General features: G+C 40.6%; 1 protein-coding gene across 1 annotated transcript in view; it reads right to left on the reverse strand.

Moving 5' to 3' along the window:
• SECISBP2 (SECIS binding protein 2) overlaps nt 1-23,074 on the reverse strand; it is a 49,984-nt gene that overhangs the window by 18,423 nt on the left and 8,487 nt on the right. The window contains exons 5-12 of the mRNA XM_065406166.1: nt 21,092-21,218; nt 20,391-20,626; nt 16,866-16,947; nt 14,319-14,485; nt 13,382-13,531; nt 8,982-9,086; nt 7,444-7,563; nt 4,420-4,552 (exon numbers count right to left, since the gene is read on the reverse strand). Of these exons, the coding sequence (XP_065262238.1) occupies nt 4,420-4,552; nt 7,444-7,563; nt 8,982-9,086; nt 13,382-13,531; nt 14,319-14,485; nt 16,866-16,947; nt 20,391-20,626; nt 21,092-21,218 (1,120 nt within the window). The remainder of the gene's footprint in view (nt 1-4,419; nt 4,553-7,443; nt 7,564-8,981; nt 9,087-13,381; nt 13,532-14,318; nt 14,486-16,865; nt 16,948-20,390; nt 20,627-21,091; nt 21,219-23,074) is intronic.

The following is a 23,074-nucleotide window of genomic DNA, read 5'->3' on the forward strand; positions in this document are numbered from 1 at the left end:
TCAGATTACTTAAAGCTGATACAAGACAGCTTCTCTTCCCTTTGGAGAGAAGGCTTTGGATTCTTTGACCATGGGGATGGTGTTGCAAGAAGGAGGAGAGCTGGCAGAGACGGGCTCCACCTAACGAAGACAGGGAAGAGCATCTTCGCAAGCAGGCTGACTAACCTAGTGAGGATGGCTTTAAACTAGGTTCACCAGGGGAAGGAGACCAAAGCCCTGAGGTAAGTGGGGAAGTGGGATATATGGAGATATACCTATCTCATAGAACTGGAAAGGACCCTGAAAGGTCATCGAGTCCAGCCCCCTGCCTTCACTAGCAGGATCAAGTATTTATTTTGCCCAAGATCCCTAAGTGGACCCTCAAGGATTGAACTCGCAACCCTGGGTTTAGCAGGCCAATGCTCAAACCACTGAGCTATCCCTCCCCCCTCCCTGCTTGTTTTCCAGGCTTCTTGCATTTGCGTATAGGCACTCAAGATAACTCGGATTGTCCTGCTTTCTCAGTAAGAGGCAGGAGTCCTCCCCTCTTGCGCTCTCCTGCTCATGCTTTCTCTTTCTTCACAAACAAGGTCAGCTCCCAGACTGCTGCACTGGGCAGCACAGCATGAGGAGGAGGTGACCAGCTCTCTGTAGAGAAAGAAGTGGTTCAGGACTATTTAGAAAAGCTGGACGAGCACAAATCCTTGGGGCCAGATGCGCTGCATCCGAGGGTGCTAAAGGAGTTGGCGGATGTGATTGCAGAGCCATTGGCCATTATCTTTGAAAACTGATGGCGATCGGGGTAGGTCCCGGATGACTGGAAAAAGGCTAATATACTGCCCATCTTTAAAAAAACCGAAGGAGGAGGATCCGGGGAACTACAGGCCAGTCAGCCTCACTTCAGTCCCTGTAAAAAATATCATGGAGCAGGTCCTCAAGGAATCAATTCTGAAGCACTTAGAGGAAAGGAAAGTGATCAGGAACAGTCAGCATGGATTCACCAAGGACAAGTCATGCCTGACTAACCTAATTGCCTTCTATGAAAAGATAACTGGCTCTGTGGATGAGGAGAAAGCAGTGGACATGTTATTCCTTGACTTTAGCAAAGCTTTTGATACGGTCTTCCACAGTATTCTTGCCAGCAAGTTAAAGTAGTATGGGCTGGATGAATGGACTATAAGGTGGATAGAAAGCTGGCTAGATTGTCGGGCTCAACGGGTAGTGATCAATGGCTCCATGTCTAGTTGGCAGCCGGTATCAAGCAGAGTGCCCCAAGGGTCAGTCCTGGGGCCAGTTTTGTTCAATATCTTCATTAATGATCTAGAGGATGGCGTGGACTGCACCCTCAGCAAGTTTGCAGATGACACTAAACTGGGAGGAGCGGTAGATATGCTTGAGGGTAGGGACAGGATACAGAGGGACCTAGACAGATTAGAGGATTGGGCCAAAAGAAACCTGATGAGGTTCAACAAGGACAAGTGCAGAGTCCTGCACTTAGGACAGAAGAATCCCATGCACTGCTATAGACTAGGGACCGAATGGCTAGGCAACAGTTCTGCAGAAAAGGACCTAGGGGTTACAGTGGACAAGAAGCTGGATATGAGTCAACAGTGTGCCCTTGTTGCCAAGAAGGCTAACGGCATTTTGGGCTGTATAAGCAGGAGCATTGCCAGCAGATCAAGGGATGTGATCATTCCCCTCTATTTGGCATTGGTGAAGCCCATCTGGAGTACTGTGTCCAGTTTTGGGCCCCACACTACAAGAAGGATGTGGAAAAATTGGAAAGAGTCCAGCGGAGGGCAACAAAAATTATTAGGGGGTGACTTATGAGGAGAGGCTGAGGGAACTGGGATTATTTAGTCTGCAGAAGAGAAGAATGAGGGGGGATTTGATAGCTGCTTTCAACTACCTGAAAGGGGGTTCCAAAGAGGATGGATCTAGACTGTTCTCAGTGGTAGCAGATGACAGAACAAGGAGTAATGGTCTCAAGTTGCAGTGGGGGAGGTTTAGATTGGATATTAGGAAAAACTTTTTCACTAGGAGGGTGGTGAAGCACTGGAATGGGTTACCTAGGGAGGTGGTGGAATCTCCTTCCTTAGAGGTTTTTAAGGTCAGGCTTGACAAAGCCCTGGTTGGGATGATTTAGTTGGGGACTGGTCCTGCTTTGAGCAGGGGGTTGGACTAGATGACCTCCTGAGGTCCCTTCCAACCCTGATATTCTATGATTCAGGCTAGACTTAGTAAATGAGAACTGAGTTGAGAACACAGCCAAGGAAGTTCTTCAATATAAAAGGTGTGTGTAGGTAGAGCTAAAGGTTATGTGCTGCTTCAGATCCAGGAGTATGCATAAAATCCTGAAGCTCCTATATATCTGTCACAAACTATGCATATCACCTGTGTATTCATAGCCTGGAGAAAAATACTGTTGTCATTTGTATATGGTTATAGCATTTTGACAAGTAGCCCTTAGAGTCAAACATTTTACCTTCATACATTAATAAATCCAAGTGTATTTGTCTTACCCTCTAACGGTTAATAGATATAATAAAAAATAAGGATATTGCTCAATTTAAGTACTCAAGAACCAATCAGCTGATGATTTAAAACTTAAACTATGATGTAAGGCAGATCATAAGAGATTACTATTTGTTGTTTCTAGGACCAATTAACACATTTAATAAGCTCTGAAGCTGTCAAACAAGTCGGTAATTTAACATAGTTAAGATGTGATCTCCTTCCAGTTCTTTAAGATGACAATGTCCTTGTATATAAACATCCTTTATTAAATTTAAAGTTGTTTAATTACTATGAGTGAGCCATTCTCTCACTTTCACCATACTCTGAAAAAGAAGTATAAGGTAGAATGGCAATAACGTGGATAAACGCTATCTGTCACACTATTAGATTTCTGTGACTTCCTATTCTCTTTACTACTTTGCAGCTATATCAGCTGTTAGCATAAAGGTATTTCACAACCTATAAGCCAGACTCAAATTTTGGCTCAGTCTCAAGTGATTTATTGTGAGCACTTGAGTCTCAAAGTTCTTGATGATGCAATAGCTGTCTTATCCCTCCTAGGTACAGCCAAGATAGTCTCATCCCTCTTACGAGACAACACCAGGCACAGGTAATCTAATGTAACTACTACTACAGGAGCAGACGCTATGATTCATGATGCTCTACTTCCTGCTACATCACTCGCCCTGTCCCCACCCTCCGATCCACACTAAAATTATCCTCATGCAAGTACTTTTTAAAACTATTCTGGGATTTAGGATTAACAATTGTAGTTGCTAGTACCTCTCCAATATTATATTTTGGCTGCCTTTAATACTAGGAGAGATTATACATAAAGTATTCCAAGTTCTCACAGTGAACAAAGACAAAAAACACCGATAATTGATATTTCCAGTTATTCATTTGAAATCTCAAGAATGGCATGGTATAAAAAAAAATTTGAAATTAATTTTACTGTATTTAGAGTTCATTCAACTCAGTACATTGTTTCCACAATTCCAAAATAAGGAGAGAAATTCTTAATCATTGTCAAGTGATAGAAATGGATTACTACGTTTTTCCTACTTGAACTAATGTAGTTAAGTGCAAGTTTTCCTTATAGGTGATCTACAATGCAATGTGTTGTGCCATTTTTGTTTCTTTAGGATATACAAATAAAGCCTGAAAGCATTTCTTTCCCTCACCATAGCCAGGTTTTTGCTCATTTTTTACTTTACAACTAACAGACACTTCTTACAGTCTTGTCTTTTGTTTTTGCCTAGATAACTCTTCCACGAACCAGGGAATTGCTGTGGGAGTTCTCAGCCCTCAGCTGAAAGGGCTGGGATGGAACAGTTTGAATCTTTACCAGAGAGCTTTTCTTCCAAGAGACTGGTTTGTCAGGAATTTCAGTTAAATCAGTATTCAAAAAAATGAAACTGACTGAAATTCTCTTTGCTTTCATTTGCTCAGGTTCCAGTCTTGCCTCTTGTAATGTCATAATCCTATCAGTTCCCCAATTGTCAATAAGGCAGACCTCAAGCAAAGGGAGAGCAAACAAGACCTGACAGTTTTAAGTTTTAAAAATAAAAGCAAAATGCCAAGCTGAAATAGACTTTGACTATCCCTATACATCATAAACCAGAATAAAGACCAAATATGTCCCCTCTTGCCAACTTTTCAGGTTAATTTTCAGTCATCTTTCCGAACCATCTGAAAAAAATATTTTCCAGCTAAATTGTGGTTCTTCCCTACCTCCATCCCCATGTTATCTATCTTAACTTTTCATATATAGCTTGCTTCACTTTGATTTTCTTGTCTATCACAAATGTGAAGTATGTTTCTTCAATTACCACATATTCAAAGTGAGGTTAATTTTAAATTTCCCATATTTGAAACCAACACAGTTGACATGAAAAAAGGAAATCTAATCATAGCTTGTACCTGAAAGCACCACAGGTTTTGAGGACTGTTTTGATTTCTCTGCATGTTGCTTCTGCTCCAATACAGCCAGCATGCCTCCCAAATCCAACTTCACTGGAATCTGACTCTTCTTTCCACTGCTCTTAGAAGCTTCCTAAGGAAGACAGGAATAAAACAGGTGTTGTCCCATTTCAGATCTTAAGAGGCTGCATTTCTTGTGACATACAATATACTACGGACACATTCATTCAGGAATACTTGTGTTTAAAGATCAAAACAAGTTAAAGTGAAAAAACACAACAAATCTTAATGTTTTGGAACAGTGATTGTTTTGGATTAATGATGTATGTTTTTTGACACCTACTGAAACACAGCACCAAAGATCTCTTTACACTAGCATCAGCAGTCATTTCACAACTGAACAGGCTTCTGCTTTGGGAAGTATGTCAGGTACCTTTTACTAAAGGCTTATTGGAGTTACTAATTTTACTTCAGAAACATATATGATAAATATGTTGATGCATTTTTGGTTTTAGCAGCTGTTTTTCAGCATCTGGGCCTGGTGCAGACACCTCACCCTTCCCAATGCCTTTCTTTGAAAAGAATTCTCTAGTGATTCCCACTTTAATGTGCCATCATCTGACAAATAGCTTTATTTTCCTGTGTCTCAATCCAAGAAGGTGAGCAAGTAGCCTCTTCCATGGCTGGCATTATACCTCTTCTATCCAGAGACAACATTAATTTTAAATCCAAATTTATAGAAGCTGTAAATGAATAACCTAACAGAGGCAGACACGTGAAACTTAGGGTATGTCTTTACTACAGCTGTGCTGCTGTAACGTTGACACTTCCTACATCACCAGAAGGGTTTTTTTAATGGATGTAGTTAATCCACTACTCCAAGAGGTGGTAGTGAGGTCAACAGAAGAATTCTTTCATCAACCTAGCTGTGTTTACACCAGGGGTGAGATCAACCTTACCACTGTACTCCGGGTGCAAAGTTTTTCATAGTCCTGAGCAACATGGCTAAGTCAATCTAATTTTTAAGTTTAGGCCAGGCTTAAGGCAGACAGTACTAACAAAATGTTATTTTCTAGATACCTAAATAAGACACAAGAAGATCTCTGCAGGACCATGGTCCTCCTTGATTTCTGTACACAAACCATGCCAGAGTAAGCAATATGTCCAAACCAAGGTTACCTTCCTACATCCTTGTAACTCCTCCTTCCTTCATAGCACCAGCCATCATCATTTTAGTAATGTACCAAACCAATAACAAGCCATGCCAGGAAGCAGGAGACTAGGGCATTCTGATTTACTTCCATTACCAGAGCTATGCTACAACCTAGCTCTGTATGGCTGACTACTAGCTTGTCCTACTACTACCTGTTTGATATCAAGTTGAAAATAATTTTGAAGAGCCCACTGAAACAGTAAAAGCATTTCTCAAAGTTTATAGAGAACAATATAGACCCAGTAGAATGCTAATAAATCCAAGTCAAGCTTGATCCAGCAAGAATTTTTTGGAATAAGACAGCTTATGTCACTCTCTCTTATGTCTTAAAAAGGTAGCTTGGGGGCAGCACTGTAGCCCTAAACAGAAGTTGCTTTCCTTCCGCAACTTAAAAATGAGGTGCCTATGGTTGGATGTAGAAGGGAGAATATAATCTCTGGGTGTGCAATATCCTTAAGACTCCAGCTCAAACTGTTCCTGAATTCTTAAGACACTGGTTTAGGACAGGGCATGTCATGATCAAATCAGATGGGCTAAGGGGACAATCTCCAATACAGTAACTCCTCACTTAAAGTCATCCCGGTTAATGTTTCGTTGCTGATCAATTAGGGAACATGCTTGTTTAAAGTTGTGCAATGCTCCCTTCTAAAGTCGTTTGGCAGCTGCCTGCTTTGTCCACTGCTTGCAGGAAGAGCAGCCCGTTGCAGCTAACTGGTGGGGGCTTGTAACCAGGGTGGACCGGCAGCCCCCTCCCCACCATCAGCTCCCCGCTCCCCTAAGTTCCCTGTGCTGCAGCCGCCCAGCAGACTATCAATTGCCAGCAGTTCAGCTGTCCCTCCCCCCACTGCCATGTGCTGCTCCTGCCCTCTGCCTTGGAGCTGCTCCCAGAGACTCCTGCTTGCTATGCGGGGGGGGGGGGGGGGAACGGCTGCACTAATGTCAGGGTGTCCCCCTCCCCCCTGCTCCTGCACCCCGCTTACCCCTTCTCCATATAGAGCAGGGAGGGGACACGGAGGGAGAGAGACAGAGAGCTTGGGGCAGCAGCTGCTGTCTCAACTTCCTGATCCACTTAAAAAGACAATGCACTTAAGAGTGGGTCAGCTTACTTAAAGGGGCAGTGTGCATCTCTCTCTCTCCCACACATAAGGTGTGGGTCTGTCTCTGTCTGCTATGCTGTCTCTCCTTCCTCGTGTTCGTGCTGCCTTGTGTGAGCGGCTACATTAACAACTATGTGTTAACCTTTGAGGGCTCAGCCAAGTGCTAGTTCATCATTTAGCAGTAAGGCATTCCCTGGGAAATATCCCTCCCTCTTCCACCCTCTAACTTCACCACCTCAACCAAGCTTCACAATCATCATAGCTGTGAACAGTATTAAATTCTTTGTTTAAAACATATACTGTGTGTATATCTATGTAATATATAGTTTTTTGTCTGGTGAAAAAAAATTCCCCTATTTATATTAATTCTTATGGGGAAATTGGATTCGCTTAACATCAGTTTGCTCAAAGTCACATTTTTCAGGAACATAACTACAACGTTAAACGAGGAGTTACTGTACTTAAAACATATACACTGCAAAAACAAATGAAAAGATACATTGGCCAATTTTTTTTTCACATCTGAGAACCTAAAGTGGCTTGATTTTCACAGGTGCCAAGTGCTTCCAACTAAAGAATCAGGCCACTTACTGTAGATACAAAAATATATATACTTGCATTTAAGCTTGAACTTTTGGTCCTTATTGCTAAACATGCCAGTTCTCTCTGCAATTTCAGCCTATGATCACTTAGTTTCAATGGGAATTGGTTTACCTGAGGTTTTTTTCTTTCCAACATAGCAGATGAAGCATGTTTCCCTGGTGTTACAACAGCTCCCAAGTTTGATGCATCATTTCGATAATGACTGTCACAGGACTCTTTGGTTACATGTACCTTTGAAATTTAAAGACAGAAAGAAAGTGCCAAGAAAGAACAGAAAATGTTTAGACTCCTGTCATATTCTGTAGACTTAAACCACCAAAATGTAAGCAATATGAATATCTGCAGGGGGATAAAGGGAACATGTGGTAGTCAAGTCTACCTACAGTAACAGGAGCTGTGACCCAGACCTGAAATAGTAAGCAATGAGTTTCCTCTGAGAAAGTGAGCATTCATTGGCTGCTAGACTGGTCAACTACATCCAAGCCCCCTCTCTTTCTTCAGTATTTCTAGTTTGCCTACTATGATAGTATTTAAGTTCTTCTAATGCAAATGTCTCAATCTTTTCTGGTTGGTGGTGAAAAATATTTTTGAGACCCCTCTACATTTATTATAACAATAAAAACAATATGACAAGCCTATATGATGTGTGTGTGTTTTGAGACCATGTTTTACCTCACAAACTTTGAAGGTTTGGGCTGCCTCCAAGTTATTCTGGAAATTTTATATTTTTTGCTTTAGAAGGAAAGTTTTTAAATACTTTGTGACACACCCCACCCCCCGATTGTCTTTTGTCATCCCCCTGCAGGTCACAGCCCAAAGGTTTAGAAACACTACTCCAGTGAAACACAGAAATGGCTTAGGGCTTGTCCACACACTCACAGTGCTACGGTAGCACTTAGCTAAGACACTATCTATGCTGACAGGAGAGCTGCCCTCCTATCAATACAGCACTGACTATACTGGAGGTTAGGTTGATATAGTTACATCACTTTTCCACACCCCTGAGCGATATAGTTATGCTGACATAAATTGAAAGTATAGATCAAGCATTAGACTTGCTCCTTCACTGCAGAATAATTTTAAAGTGGAAAATAGTGAAAGGAATGCATATGCAGGTAGATTACTTTTCCCAAAAAGCTGCACAGTTCTTACCCTTGCAGCAGACTGGCACTGAAATGTAGTGTTCTAGGTGCCCTAGATATATAATTGAGTAGATTTAACACTGATCAGGCTGCAGAGCCAGAAGTTGAAGATACTCAGCAGACAGACACCTGAGAGACTAGGTGGGTGAGATAACCTTTTTTATTGGACCAACTTCTGTTGGTGAGAGAGAAGCTTTTGAGCTTACATATGACCTGAAGAAGAGCTCTATGTAAGCTCAAAAGCTTGTCTCACACCAACAGATGTTGGTCCTATAAAAGATATTACCTCACCCACCTTGATCTCCAATATCCTGGGACCAATATGGCTACAACAATGCAGTAGACACCTGTGTCCATTTTCCCTTACACAGTCTAAGAGCAAGCCTCTTCACCAAATCGAAGCACAACTAATATGAAAATTCAACATTTTAAAGTTTCCGTTTTTCTCTGTTCAGTTTTTGGAGATACAAAGCAAGTGTATGGGAGTCATCTGACAAGATCTCTTACTTCAGGCTGCCTTCTGCTAACAGGAGGAGCATAGGATGATTTCTGAGTCCCCGCCCTGTTTTTTCGGTCAGAAGCAGCTGCCAGGTCAGGAAACTCTTCAGCATCCTAAACAAAATACAAGCCATTGTTTTTAAAGAGGACAATCAGCGCCAAATTCCCAGCTCCAAATCAAATATATATTCTCTCCCTCCCTTCCACATAAAGAAACACACATCTATTTTGGTGTATAGAGGTTCACGGATCTCAGTGCGGCTCCTTCAACTATTAACGTCTTAATGCTTAAAAGCTGCAGAAGGCACAGATTTTGCATATGGCAGCAACTAGTTCAGATATAAAGGAATTTAAAAAAACAAAAAACAAAACAAAAAAACGTTTGCATTGACAGATGCCAGAACTTGAATCTTTTCTAGTACTCTGAGTGCAGTCAGTACTGCAGCCAATTAGTATGGACAGTTAAAAGAGCCATTCTGTTACTTTTTAGATCATTTACAAGCATTCTGAACTACAAAGCCCACATTTCCCACTCTAGCCTCCAGTTATGTAGTCTTGCCTTAAAAAGTGCGGGTGAGAGAGAGAAGGGGAACAAAAGAGGGGAGTGCCATAAGCTTTGGACTATGGAATCGTGAACACGCAAAGAAATCAGTATATGCACGTTTTGATACTATTGACTATGTACATTTACAGTTAAACAACAGCACAGAGAATGCATGTATGCAGTATACAATATTCAGCAAACTAGAGGATCACACACTTGTTGCTTCTGTAGGCTGAGAGCATAAAAAAAAAAGCACATTACAGACTCCTTGACGTCCTGCATTCCCTCCACAAGCTCCTTGTATGCCATGCTCCCATCTCCCACAATCTCAGGGACTCCTTGCAGTCATCCCACCTTTCACCTCAGGCCAGAGATAATGTGGTCCCCCATTCTCCCCATGCCATGGGCTCTGTGTGCCCTCCCCATTTCCCCTCACATATTCCCAGGATACAACATTTCGGTACTTCTCTGAATGGCATGACTCCACTTCTGCTGGAAGCCACATCCAATTTTGTCTCAGTACCAGACAGGAACAAACCTTCAAAAGCAGGACGAATGGCCTGCCTACTCATTCCTCCCTATTCCCTCTCCCCACATTCTCATTTCTTTTCTCTCTCTTCTCAGACTGGGAGGGTAAAGTAATTCAGGATGTCAACAATTTTAAACTGTATTTGGAGGATGGGGAGAGCTGAGATGGGTGATATAGTTATACTGGAAAGTGTTAAGGGCTGCCATCAACTAGTTCTTCAATCTAAAGACCATTACAGAGGTAGCTGGAGCTGCTGCAAGGTTCAAGGAGCTCCATGGATCCTCTATTTCCCACTTCAGGTTTTTTCAATTTTTACCCAAATCAATTGGAGTTTTGCCTAGTGATACCTAGAACATCAAGTTTTGGACCTGACCGGATGTGGTGTTCAAATATCTGTAATGAACAAATTGACGTCACTGAGCTGAGTGAAAGACTTCTTTGCTCAGCCAATTAGCCGCATAACACTATACTTTGTTTTTTTTTAATATATTCAAAAATTCCACTAACAGTTTTCAATCACGTTAACTTTAAAATACACTAATAAATTGAATGTTAAGTTGCATCTATGAAAATTATTTCTCAGTTTTATTTGTGCAAAAGCTAAATTACAACTGATAAAATAGATTAATAAAATCCACAATAGGAATTTAGAGTAAAAATAATACTGATTAGAACTACTCTCTTTTTCTGGAGACAGGAAAAAAAACACAAATTTACATTAATGCTCTCACAGTAACCTTAAACTGCCCAAATTACACATATATTTTGAAATAGCTCTATTTTAAGCATATACCATTTAGATAAAAACAGGAGTACTTGTGACTTCATATTGATCAATTTCAGCAGGAGTTGCATGAATCTGAAGACCAAATTGGGTTATATGTAGGTAAGGTGGAAGAGTTAAGGTTAATATAAAAATCTTAAAAGGGAAACCAATTTAAAATCTAGACAATTTCTAAAAATAGGGTATTCTGAGGTCCTACACATCCTGCCCTCCAAGTCCCAGTCAGTTCAACATTTTACCACACATTTTTGAAAAAGCCTCTCCCCCCCACTGTTGCAGGAGGAAATAGCCACATAAACAAATGGAAACTGCTTCATTTACTAGAGAAACAAAAATTGGACAGCACTTTGTATGTTGCTAATGTACAAACACAAAAAGGAACAATTCTGTAATCTTAGGGGGGAAATGTTCAGAGTTACTACTTAGCATTAAAAGGTTCTGTTTGGTTTTTTAAATGTAATACACAAAAATATACATGTGTAATCTTTACCTAGCAGAACATCTGATTTACTCCTGAATAATTATATTGGAGAAATCAACTGGATCTTCCCCCGCTCCAATATAATATTTAATCTGAAGCATATGAGACACTGTTAGCTGTACAATGTAACAAAGTACACCTCTCCCCAGATATAACGCTGTCCTCGGGAGCCAAAAAAAAAAAATCTTACTGTGTTATAGGTGAAACCGCGTTATATCGAACTTGCTTTAATCCGTCGGAGTGCGCAGCCCTGCCCCCTGGAGCACTGCTTTACCGCGTTATATCCGAATTCGTGTTATATCGGGGTAGAGGTGTAGTAAGCAGCAGATTTTAATTGCTTCCTTTGCTACCAAAAAAGAAATCCCATGTTGAATGTTTTGGCTGCTTGTAGTCATGATGCACATTACGGTCGCAAATCCTGTAGAGGAATCACTAGTACTAGCGCGGAATTCAGTGGGACATAACAGGTGCAAGTGTCATGCTACCACACCCTATTTTTCCCTCTGATCTCTGTTGTCACATACAGAGTCAGATTTGCCAAACTTCTTAGTTAGGGTTTTGTCTGGTTTTGTAATAGACTGTTGTCACTTTGTCTAATTAAAATATAACCATGCAAATTATTGCTACCGCTGTTAGATAATTGCAATGAATCTTATACGAAGTGTAACACACGTCCAGAAAGGGTTAAACAGCTTGCAGGCTAACTAACCCAGAGCCAACCTGTAGAGACATATTAGAAATGGTAATTATGGCCATTTGATGTTAGATTGGCTAGAACTTTGAAATGCAAACCTATATTGTTAGAAGTGATACTAATTGTCCGTGTGCACTCAAACTTTAGCCATGTAAACAGATAGTCCCTGTCTGTCACTAGAACTATTAATTCAGAGATCAAAAGGGAGCATTAACATTTAGATGAAACTTGGGTGAAATAATGTCAATGTCTATTTGTCTCTCTGAAGTTTGTGATAGACTGCCTAATGGATAAATTGCCCTATGTTAATTTGTGTAACTAATTACTGGTGGTGCTTAGGAAACAGAAGGTTACATCAAAAGCCTATTGTTTACCCAGAACTGTATGGTCAAGTGGCTGCTAGAAAATGGTATAAAAGACCCTTGGGTCCCGATCCCGTTTATCTGCTTGAGGTTTCATGCAGGGGAAGCCGAAGCCACAAGGACTGAGATCCCAGTTCTGAATCGACCACCCTGAAATATAAACATTGGACTATAACCTATGGACTATTTCTGAAAGAACTCTTTGTATCTACAAAGCTCACTGTTTCTGCTATGAATCTGAATCTCAAGACTGACTCGTGTCTGTATGTATACTGATCCTCTCTCCCTTTTCTTTTTAAAATAAATTTTAGTTTAGTTAATAAGATTTGGCTGTAAGCGTGTATTTAGGTATGATCTGGAACATTCATTGACCTGGGAGGTAATGTGTCCGATCCTTTGGGACTGATAGAACTTTTTTTGCATGATGAATAAGATTTACACCTCTACCCCGATATAACGCGACCTGATAGAACATGAATTCGGATATAACACGGTAAAGCAGTGCTCCGGGGGGGCGAGGCTGCGCACTCCGGTGAATCAAAGCAAGTTCAATATAATGCGGTTTCACCTATAACGCAGTAAGATTTTTTTGGCTCCCGAGGACAGCGTTATATCAGGGTAAAGGTGTATTAATCCTCATCATATCTGACTTGGATGCCTAGGTGGAGGCCTGAGGCTGGGTTACTTTAAGGGAACTGTGTTGTTGTTTCTGGGTAACCAGTGAGGTTATTATGGAAGCTGCTTTGTGCTGGCTTGGTAAATGTAAGTATTGGAATATCCACCAGCTTTGGGTATTGTCTGCCCCATTCTTTGCAGTTCACCCTAATTGAGTGACCTCAGCTGGCTCCCCTGGGATTCCAGTCACAACTGTACTTTGGGACTAGGAGAAAAATTACCTTCTTAAATATACCTACAGAATCAGTTTACACCACAGATCTGAATCCAGGTTTCTACAAATTAGAAATCACATACCAACCCCTTAATGTGCACACATTCCCAAAACATTCGACTGTACCTCAATCCTTGGTGGTTCCTGTACTATAAAGCTTTCATTTTGAGGTTTTTCCTCTTCAGGATTTGATTTAGGTTTCTTTTTCTTTTTTTTCTTCTTCTTTTCTGATACTTCTTCAGGCTCAGTTTCACTAGCATCATTTCTTGTTTTTGACTATTGAAAGACCACGAGTGGAGTAAATCAGCTATTTACAGATGACTAGTATCAGAATAAAGGTAAAAATATTTTTAAAGCCACCAAACCTATGTAAACGATCAAACATGTACAACAAAGTATGCCCTAACCAATCTACATTGTGATAACACATGGACAGAGTTTGATCATTTAAGACCCAGCAGCAGTTAGAGCACAGCAGAGAATATACTGCTGTAAACGTACTGCACAACTATCACAGCATACCTTGGATACAGTGATTTGGGCAGAAAACATTCCTCCTAAAAGAGACCCTGTTTCACCTTTAACTTTTGAAGACAGCAAGATATGAAAGAAGTGTAACTTAAAATTATGGACAACACTTCTAACAAAGTGTAAAATTACACCTAAACTACCTTAGCAAAGAGGCATTTGGTTTGCAGATACATTAATGGCTTTTTTTTTTTTTTAAATAGTGTCAATGGATGATGTTAGGGGTTCTCAAACTTCATTGCACCATGACCCCGTTCCGACAACAAAAATTACTACACAACCCCAGGAGGGCAGACTGAAGCAGGAGTGCCAAAGCCCGAGCCTCACTGTCCCGGGGGGGGCCCCAAAGTCAAAGCCTAAAAGGGCTTTGGCCCCCCATCAGTGGAGCTCAGGCTTCAGCCCCAGGCCCCAGAAAGTCTAATGCCAGCCCTGGCGACCCCATTAAAACGGGCTTGTGAGCCACTTTGGGGTCCTGACTCACAGTTTGAGAACCACTGTTAGATCAATGGAGTGTAACAGACAATTATCTGAATACCTTACTATTTGCCTGAACATCTTGTTTTTCTTTGCTGCAAGAATGGTTACTGGAAATAAGTTCAGAGGCTGGTGAGGAAACAACTCTCTTTGGAGCCTGCGATAGTATGGTGGCCCAAGATAAATGTGACTGAGTGGAGTAAGGTGCAGATGTTGGAGGAAGTGCTGCTGGAAAGAAAATAATATTCAGAAATATCTAAAAGGTAAATTATTTCTCCAGCTACTTAATATTCAAAAGGTTTACGAATGAATCAAATACCACCACCTCTACAATTAGTGACAAGGTATTCCGATTGTTTTTAATTTAGTTTCTTTGACTGCTGTTCAAATTAGTTCCTTGGCAGCTAGAGACCAAGGTGTTTCCTTACTACATTTTTCCTCCACTGGGCATGCTCACTTGTTTGTTATACAGATTGTGGGCTTTGACATTGATTTTTATTTGCAAAAGAACTGAAAATTAAATTTTGGAAAAACTGCAGTTAAATTTAAGGGGACCACTCCTCCCAACTATTCTAGCCTCTAAGTGTTAGATTTTTTAATTTATATAAAACAGCCACCATAAAGCCAAAATGAGAAACCAAACACCCCAGCATAACCTTGTTTTAAATACCACCTCATCACCCTTCCCCTGCATTAGCCCTGATAAAAAAATAAGGTTTGAGAGTGCCCTGAGAGTCAGAGAGAAGTAGGAATCCTCACATTAAGAACCTCCTGCCAGCAGCTCCTTTCTCCCACTCAAACTACCAACACTACCTCAGTCTTATCTGGGCTGAACTTCAGACAGCTAGCTCTTATCCACGTCCTATGTAGTATAGATGTAGCTGTGTCAGTCCCAGGATATGAGAGAGGCAATATCCTTTATTGGCCCAACTTCTGTTGGTAAGAGACAAGCTTTCAAACCACACAGCTCTGTGTGGTTCGAAAGCTTGTCTCTCTCACCAACAGAAGTTGGGCCAATAAACATCACCATCTCACCAGCCTTGTCTCCTCTACTATACCATGACATTTGACCAGATGTCTTGACAGCACTGGCTGTGTTGGGTGAGTAACTAAAACCCTTCAATAGCCTTCCTAATTGGCAACATTTACATATTCAATAGGAGGAGAGACAACATGGACCCTAAGAACAAAATTACCAAAGGGAAGTCCCATCTACTCCTGCTGGGGTTCAGAGACAAGACACCACCACCTCACAAGCAATGGATCAAAGGCAGAGATCAATCTAATATTAGCATAGACATTAGGAGTTCATCTAGTAGTGCTACCAGTTCCTGTGCTCAAGTCTGTACTGAGATTACATCAAGGAGATCTGAGGCAGCCATACTTTCAGAGCTGTCTTGCCACAATACTGGATGACACTGCTGATAGTTGGCTATTTCTTTAGCAGACACCAGCATTCTATTCTCCCTAAAGTAGGCACGGATGACCTCTGCCAATAAACTGAGCCAGTTTTTTCATCCTGGCCTTCAGCCAGCAAGGTCATGACAAAAACTATTCACAACTCTTCTGCCATCTCAAGGCGAGAGAGACACACTGTCCCAAACTTAAGCAGCAAAGACCTTGCATTTGTCCTCTCAAGACACTGCCCTGCAGCCACAGAAACAGACTCTGAAGTCTGAATTGGATCCATTTTATCTGAAAAACCGCATGAAATATACTTATAATGGCAAGGACTCAGCCAGCCACTGAAAGAAGACAGCTATTAACAACCAGCTAGTCAACCACTCAAAACAAGCTTGCTTATCAAGGTTTACTAAATGTTGTTAAGGGTACTAGTGATTTGCTACTGATTTTTTTTTTTATAGAAAGCAAAGTACTAAACTTGAGGAGTACCCTTAACATCAGAAGTCAAAGATCACTAGACTTCAAAACCTGGTTAATTAAGAGAAATCATCAACCAACCAACCAAGCAGCAGCAGCACAAGAATCAGTACATCAGCACTACTCTTTAAACGTCCATGACATCACAGACAAAAATGGGACAATTAGCTTGTGAATTCTATATACAGAGTTAATCACGTGCGGTTACCTCAATTGAGAGAGCAGACATTTCTGCTGCAATACAAATGGATATAGATTTGAATCATATAAAAACTCAGCCATTAACATAAAATATTCTTAACCCCACAAGATAAGCTTATACATAAATCTGAGGAGACCTAAGACCTAAAAGAAAAATTAATGCATTAAAAAGTGGTTTGTTCTGAACAATTTTCTTTTTGCCATTTTTGCTTTTAACATGTGAATTTTTTAAATTTAAACTAGAGATCTGCTACAAGCTAAGAACTCCGCTGCATTAGAAATCCATTATTTACATATATTTGGAAGTAGTTTGTGGTAAGTCAAGATATTTACATAGCAATTAAAACAACTGCTTCATTATCTCTCACTGGTTAGTTTCCATGCTTTAGGTTTTTATTTTTAAATTTGCACATTTATTCTATTCTCAAGAAACATTCAGCAGTACCGTAACTTTTATATTAATGAGATGCAGAGTCAATTCAAACGAAATAGGTGGTAGATATTTTGGGGTTTCTCCAGCACTTACCTCTAGTATCAAATGAAGAGGAAACTGAACCTGCTTCTGTATAAGTTTTTGATTCAGCTTTGTTTTCCACTGAAGCTTCATCCTACAAAGCAACAACATATTGTTTTGTATTCTTAAATACAGAAGACTCCCAACGTACGTAACTTTTTAGACTCATCTGGCCCGATGATATTCTGCAACCATACCAAGACCCTTTTATACCATGCAACTAGTATAAAAGAATCTTAAAAGGGGGTAGAAATGGCATCCTGAGAATACCTCCTGTGCAGGAGACCTCCCCAGCCAGCGGAGATCTGGCATAAAGGTTCCATGACACTCCTGCTCTCAGGCTCCAGCAATTATGTGAACGAAATGCAAATCAGAACACAGATTTACCTTACTTTAGCAATAAAAATGAGGTGCAGAGCATTTCCTGGGAATTAATGACTGGCTGAAGCTGATGCACGTTAGTCATTAATCCACAGGCAATGCCATGCACAGAGGTGGTGGTTGTTACCTTATTTTTTTTTCCATAAGAAAATTGCTGGAGGGAACAAGGAGGGGATGGGCTACTGAAGCATGCAAGGTCCCAGGTGTGAGCATCACATGATATTTTACTGCACATGGGGGAAAAAATCTTTGTATGATAGATTCAACTTAATAGCAACTTTTTGCTGGCATCTGAGGGGTTGCTGTTATCCATCAGTTGCTAATAAGTAGGGCTGTCAATCAATCAGTTAACTCACGCAATTAACTAAAAAAATTAATCACGATTATAAAAATTAATTGCGATTAATCAGTTTTAATCGCACTGTTAAACAACAGAATACCAATTGAAATTTATTAAATAAATATTTTGGATTTTTTTTTACATTTTCATATATATTGTATTCTGTGTTGTAATTGAAATCAAAGTATTTTTTATTACAAATATTTGCACTGTAAAAATGCTAAAAGAAATAGTATTTTTCAATTCATCTCATACAAGTACTGTAGTGCAATCTTTGTCAAAGTGTAACTTACAAATGTAGATTTTTTGTGTTATACATAATTGCACTCAAAAACAAAACAATGTAGGCACTGACTGTTTACAAGTCAACTCAGTTCTACTTCTTGTTCAGCCAATCACTAAGACAAACAAGTTTGTTTACAATGGAGATACTGCTGCCCACTTCTTATTTACAATGTCCCCAGAAAGAGAGAACAGGCATTTGCATGGCACTTTTCTAGCTGGCATTGCAAGGTATTTACGTGCCAGATATGCTAAATATTCATATGCCCCTTCATGCTTCGGTCACCATTCCAGAGGACATGCTTCCATGCTGATCACACTCGTTAAAAAAATAATGCATTAATTAAATTTGTGACCGAACTCCTTGGGGGGAGAATTGTGTGTCCCCTGCTCTGTTTTACCCAAATTCTGCCATATATTTCATGTTATAGCAGTCTCTGATGATGACCCAGGACATATTGTTCATTTTAAGAACACTTTCACTGCAGATTTCACAAAACCTAAAAGATAGCTACAGCACTCGACCCAAGGTTTAAGAATCTGAAGTGCCTTCCAAAATCTGAGAGGGACGAGGTGTGGAACATGCTTTCAGAAGTCTTAAAAGAGCAACACTCTGATGTGGAAACTACAGAACCCAAACCACCAAAAAAGAAAATCAGCTTTCTACTGGTGGCATCTGACTCAGATAAGGAAAATGAACATGCATCGGTACGCACTGCTTTGGATTGTTATCGAGCAGAACCCATCATCAGCATGGACATATCCTCTGGAATGGTGACCAAAACATGAAGGGACATATGAATCTTTAGTGCATCTGGATCATAAATATCTTGTGAAACCAGCTAAAACAGTGTCATGCGAATGCCTGTTCTCACTTTCAGGTGACACTGTAAACAAGAAGTGGGCAGCATTATGTCCTGCAAATAAACTTGCTTGTCTGAGCGATTGGCTGAACAAGAAGTAGGACTGAGTAGACTTTCAGGTTCTAAATTTTAGATTTTATTTTTGAATGCAGGTTTTTTTGGTACATAATTCTACATTTGTAAGTTCAACTTTCTTGATAAAGAGATTGCACTATAGTACTTGTATTAGGTGAATTGAAAAATACTATTTCTTTTGTTTTTTATAATTCAAATACTTGTAATCAAAAATAAATATAAAGTGAGCACTATACACTTTGTATTCTGTGTTGTAATTGAAATCAATATATTTGAAAATGTAGAAAATAAACAGTATTCTATTAACACCACAATTAATCGCACGATTAATTTTTTTAATCACATGACAGCCCTACTAAGAAGTGAAAAGCAGGTTTGTGAGGCAGCTGCCAGGGAAGGAAGTCTTAGAGGGCTGCAGCCCGGATGTCGAGGCTTTCCAGAAGCAAGGGGGGTGGGGGAAGAGTGCTCTGGGGTTCATGCAGCTACACAGTACCGTTTCCTAGGCTTTCCAGAGGTCAGGGCTCAGTATGTCCCAGCACTTCCTTCCCTATTCACAGTCCCACAGCAGGGCACAGCCCAGAGAGCTCAGTAAGATGTACTGTGCAGATTCCACCTTTCAGGCTGCAGTCCTCCCTCCCCCCACAAATCTGCTACTGCTCTGCCCACAGCCTCACCTCCCAGGATTCCAGCTCACAGCCTCTTACCTCCTATGTGGTCACTGTTTGCAGGCAGGTTTGCCAGGTTGCTTCCTTCTGGGCTGTAGCCTCACAGGCCTGCCTGCAAAAGGAGGTACCTTTCTTCCAAAAAAGTTGCTAATAAGCAGCATGCCATTGCTAATATCCGAATCCCATTAACATTGATGTTAATGAGCTGGAATTGGTTCCCAGCAATATGTTGTCATTAACCAGAAGTTGCTAACATCAGGATTGCTATTAAGCAGAAATCTACTGTATATTAGGCAAGATACTAGCTAATATAGAATTCCCACAGGAGTAAACTGCACCACTGTGCAATGCAAAATTTGTGCAGAATTCTGTGTTTCCCCTGCAGAATTGGGGCTGCAGAGTTGCTCGCTGCCATTAGGGGCTGCTGAACTCTGCAGAGCCCAGCTCACAGCGAGTGGATTGCCTAACCTCACACAGCCCCTTCCAGTACCTCCCAACTGGAGCTGGGTTGTTGTAGGGGTTTCTGTAACTCTACTCCTGGGGGAAGGGGGAGATCTTTTTTGTTTTGTGGGTGTTGTTGACATACTTGTTGACAATTATTTTGAAATAAGCTACCAAAATAATTGAAACTGGAGTGATTATATTGTGTTATTTTGACAAATAAAACATGCAGAATTTTAAAATACTGTGTGGAGAATTTTTAGGTGCAGAATTCCCCCAGGAGTAATAGTTTAAATTCCTAGTCTACTCTCAAGCAATTGTCTCCTACTTTATTACAGTGACAGGGCAAGGCAGGCTGCAGACTCTTTTCCCCCTACAAGCTATTTGTTACTTAATCACCCTACTGATGACACAAGTGGTTTAATGAATCACTAAACAAGTCATTTTATGAAATACTCTACAAGGCTCCAAAGTACAAACATCAACTAACCTCTGTGGTCACCAAAGCAGAAGTCTGTGTTCTCACTGGTTGTCTCAAGAGTGCAGTATTGCCTTCAGTTGAGCATAATGGCCCCCATTTATGTTTTTGTAGGTCCACTACATCATTGCTTCCCAGAGTCTGCAACTTAGGGAAATCCGAAAGGGTAACTTCAAAAGCAGGTTTTGGAAGAGACTCGTTTTTTGGAATCGGTTTTGATTTCCTGTTCATGGCTTTATTAGACCTGTCTAATTAAAACATATAAAGTCAAAGAAGCCAACTATCTGTTTATACTCACTAAATTATACCTAGATGTTTATGTCACCTCAACTGTCACGATATCCAAGCACACTGATTGTCAAAGAATAGTTTCAGGTCAACAATAACTTATTTTGAAAATGTTGATATACTAATCATAATAAAGATGCAGAAAAAGTAATTTAACAGTGAACCTAGGAGTAATTTTAAAGTTAGTTGGCTTGCCTAAGAAGTTCTTCATATCAATCTACCTTATGTTGTAGAGTCAGCAAATAAGGTTATTCATGGTTCTCTCAAAAAGGGAGTCACCCGAAGAAGTATTCTCCCCATACCCCTTGACTTGGCACCTCTAGATTCAGAAACATATAGTCACACTAAACTAGAAACCACTAAATAGTCAACAATTATAATTTCTACTGCATATATTTTAACTAAGCCACTATTAGCACCCGTACCTAGTTTCAAAGCATCTCTGCCATACACAGAAGTATGAAGTGAACTTCTATTTGCTGTTCTGTCTGATGAGTCACTTCCATCAAGCCTTTTATTGTCCAATTTCTGCTCATCACCTTTTGATCTCCTCTGTAAGAAACAATGAATTGGCAGGTTAAATGAAAACCTTTCCAGAAGATTTTTTAGTTACACTTTGTCAGATCACCATATTTGCATTACCATAACTTTAGTTATACTTAACTAGAATAACCTTAAGAGTTTGGACTTTAAATTAGTACTAAAATAACCAACACAGTTTGAGGACCAATAAAAATCAGAGGAACATCTTAGATTATTAAATCTGATTTATATTTTGTTATTTCTGCTATTTAGTTTTTGCATGTCTCTCAGTTTGGACAAAAAAACCAAATTAGTCCACTTATTTCTAATCAATTGGACTTTGAGATTCTCATGACACTTCATGCTAATGCATACTTAGGCTCTGATCCTGCAATTGTATCTACATGTGTGGGCTCCCGCACACAGACAGGGTTTTATTGGAGTCAGTAGGGCTCAGCACTGGTGCAGGAGGCCAGCCACGTGGATGCAATTTCAGGACAGGCAGTCTTGAGTTGCATGCTGCCTGCAAAATCGCTAACCTAACAAGTTCAAAAATCACAACAGACCAAAATCATCAAGAGAATGGCTTAACATCACACTGCTTTTTGGCAGGTTTTTAACTTTTTGGGGGACTTGCCTCCCTTTCTCAGAATTTCAGAAAATTCATTCTAAAATGCACAAATAAAAAATCCCCACAGACAGGGAGACTGCCTCCATTATTCTTTCATTGATGGGGGGCATCCTTCTCTAAGCACTAATCTCAGCTCCTTCCTCTATGCCTTCCCTTCTGCAGACCTTTCCCTTCAATGGGTACCATCCTCTGCCTCACTTTACTTCAGCTGGCCATTGCCCTGTTCTGCTCCACTCAAGGACATAATCCCGTGTTCAACTCCTTTTTCACTGTCCATGGATACTGGCTCTGCTCAGTTCTTTTTCTACCTGCAACCCAGTACCTTCTCTTCCAAGGGAACTACTTTGGCTCCTGCCCATCTCTGTCTCCCAGACTCTGGATACTGCCCCAATCCACCTTCTTCTCCCCTCCATACTTTCCTGACCAATTCTGGGAGTGCGCAGCTGGAATAGGGTTGACTTCCTGCAGGGGAAGGGAACCATACACACTCCTTGGATCACCTTTATACCTCTTGGCCCCCCACTTTACTATCCTTGCTGACCTGCTTCTCCACTTGCCTCACAGACTACATTTCCTAGACTGGGATTCAGAACAGCTAGTGGTGGGGACAAACTGGGGTGGAGGCACAGGCACTAGTGGGGTGACAACACGGAGGCAGGAGCTAATGGGAGCGGGAGTGCCCGGCCACATGGGGACATGTGAGGATGTGCCTGGCTAAGTGGAGGTACTGGGACAGGGCAGATGTGCCTGACTGAATGGGGGAGGCTAGGGGTCAGCCAGAGTCTGCATGGGGGAGGCTCCCTAACAATTCCGCCCCCCCTCCAAAAAAAACCCTGTTTCATATTTCTCCCACCCAAACCCAACAAGGTTCACTTCCAGCCTCCTTCCCAGCAACTACTTCCCTCTCCCTCAGCTCCTTCATTACCCTGACTCCCCCAAGCTTTTGTACTACTTCTGAGGGGTGTAGGAAATACGTTTCTGTATTGTAGTTTACATGAATTATTACTCAAAGTTCTGTATTAGTATGTCTAGTAAGGAATCTATTGGTCAGAAAACATTTCCTGAAGCTTTTTTGTGGTCTGTATTGTTAGATGTACTTGCCGACAGGTATTTTGAAATAAATTAACAAAATAATTGAAACTGGCATGATTATATTGTTATTTTGACAAATAAAATACGCAGAATTTTAAAATATTGTGCATACTTGAATGGTAAGAGTTTCATAGAAAGATTTCTACTGGTCTTTGATTCTGTA

This window comes from Emys orbicularis, chromosome 6 (genome assembly GCF_028017835.1).
Source record: "Emys orbicularis isolate rEmyOrb1 chromosome 6, rEmyOrb1.hap1, whole genome shotgun sequence".
NCBI classification, from domain to species: domain Eukaryota; kingdom Metazoa; phylum Chordata; order Testudines; family Emydidae; genus Emys; species Emys orbicularis.